Source organism: Octopus bimaculoides, chromosome 29 (assembly GCF_046866305.1).
Source record: "Octopus bimaculoides isolate indiv1 chromosome 29, ASM4686630v1, whole genome shotgun sequence".
NCBI classification, from domain to species: domain Eukaryota; kingdom Metazoa; phylum Mollusca; class Cephalopoda; order Octopoda; family Octopodidae; genus Octopus; species Octopus bimaculoides.
In genome coordinates this window covers 18,582,747-18,584,939 of record NC_142956.1, presented here as the reverse complement: position 1 = coordinate 18,584,939, position 2,193 = coordinate 18,582,747, and the positions used below count along the sequence as shown (strand labels likewise).

Here is a 2,193-nt window from a genome sequence, read left to right as displayed (position 1 = left end):
TTTACTCAACCAGTAAGGTTCACTGAAATTTCTTTTGGAAAATTTCTTTTTCCATAATTCGAGAGCTGTAATAAATCCAAAAATCTTTGCTTTTGCATCAATAAGTGTCATGTTTGCACCTTGAAGTTGTTTATTCAAGTTTCCAAGTTTCTCAAATATGTCTGTCAAATAACCGACAAATGCTTTTCCATCCGTTGTTGACAGCAATTTCATTTCACATTTATCACTAAGAAAGTCGTTAATCTGATCAAATAATTCCATGAACCTCTTTAAGCAGTTTCCACTTGATAGCCATCTTACTTCTGTATGAAGCAATAATCGAACATGTTCGGCACTTTGATTTATACAAAACTGCTTAAAAAGACGTTCAGATTTAGAATTTCTTTTAATGCTGTTGACACACTTGATCACACTTTGAAGAATCTTGTTAAGAACAGGGGACAATTTCTTGGCAACCAAGTTTTCTCGGTGTATTACACAATGGACAGTCAACATGTTTGGATTTTCATCCTTCATCATTTTTAAGCATCCCGTATTCTTGCCCATCATGGCAGGTGCACCGTCTGCCGCACATGCCAGTAAGTTTTCCTTTGGTATTTTGTTTGCATCCAAATAATGTTTGATTTTGATGTAAATATCATTTGCAGTTGTGGTGGTTTCAAACGATTCGCAGAACAGCATCTCTTCCTGAAACTCCTCGTGGTCAATATACCTCACATAAGTCAATAACAGAGCCTCACTGTCCCGGATTGTGGATTCGTCCATTTGTAATGAAAACTTACGCAATTTTAATTTCTCAATGAGCTGGCTTTCAACATCTTGCCCCATTTCATCTATTCTGTTCGAGACAGTGTTATTACTGAGTGGCATAGTCCTGATATCTCCATCATCTTTTTGTAATACAGTTTTTAAGAATATTGAGATAGCAGGTTTAATCAGTTGCTCTCCAATAGTCTAATCTATGTATGTATGTATGTATGTATGTATCTACCTAACCACTCCTTCTCTCTCTCTCTCTCTCTCTCTCTCTCTTTCTCTTTCTCTCTCTCTCTCTCTCGCTATATATATATATATATATATATATATATATATATATATATATACATATATATATATATGTGTGCATATTTATATATATATATATATATATATATATATATATGTGTGTATATTTATATATATATATATATATATATATGTGTGTGTGTGTGTGTGTGTGTGTGTGTGTGTGTGTGTGTGTACATATATATACACAGAAAGAAAAGGCAGTTAAATAGATAGATAGATAGATAGATAGATAGATAGATTAGCGGGTGTGGGGGAATATATAAGCAACAAAATATAGGAAACAGGCTTTATAGACCTACGAGGCAGAAAGAGCTTTTTGTTCCGTTGGTATACACCCACCAACACACAAACACACACACACAAACACACACACAATTATGTACATTTGCATGCATAATCCTGAAAGGTTCATTGATCAGAAGTGACGCGTTACCATGGAAAAATGATACATCTGCCACGACATTAAATAAACCCGCGAGCAAAATGAATATCTAAAGAGGCGGAGAAAATGTTTATTGATGCAAGAGAAATAACATGTTCAAGCAAGAAATATTCGATCGTTCTTTTAATCATTGTCAGAGAAACAAGTTAAATAATATTGAGGGGAAAAAATGAAAATGTTGATTTCACATTTTGATAGAAGGACAGCAATTTCGTCCCTAGTACTCATCTGATGCTTATTTTATCGGTCCCGAAAGGATAAATGGCAAAGTCGACCTCGGCAGCATTCGAACTCAGAAAGTAAAGACGGACGAAATGCTAATGGAGCATAATTATATGTATATATATTTATTTTTTTAAATAAATCTATATTTTATTTTAGTTTATATGATAAATGTCGATGACAGGAATCTATCCATGTTAGTTATATGCAAAAATATTTGGTAGAAAAAAATACTGGGGTAAAAACCGGCGAAAAAAAGATTAACGCTTGAGATCGACTTTGACGCCAAATATTATTATTCTTTCAAAAGAAAACTATATTTAAATTTAACTTTTCTGATAGACTTCGGCTACAGGAATCCCATGATGTTAATTGTATCAAAAATAAATAAATAAATAACTACTGGGGCCAAATGTGCCGAAAAAACTGGTGACACCTAAAAACAAATTCAAAGCCTAAAC

General features: G+C 33.3%; 1 protein-coding gene across 1 annotated transcript in view; it reads right to left on the bottom strand.

Annotated features, from left to right (window-relative positions):
* Window positions 1–754, bottom strand: part of LOC149130410 (SCAN domain-containing protein 3-like) — a 1,533-nt gene extending 779 nt beyond the window's left edge. Inside the window, exon 1 of the mRNA XM_089345096.1 lies at window positions 1–754. This exon is cut by the window's left edge and continues 779 nt beyond it. Within this exon, the coding sequence (XP_089201222.1) occupies window positions 1–681 (681 nt within the window). The 5' untranslated portion in view covers window positions 682–754.
* Window positions 755–2,193: the final 1,439 nt, after the last annotated feature.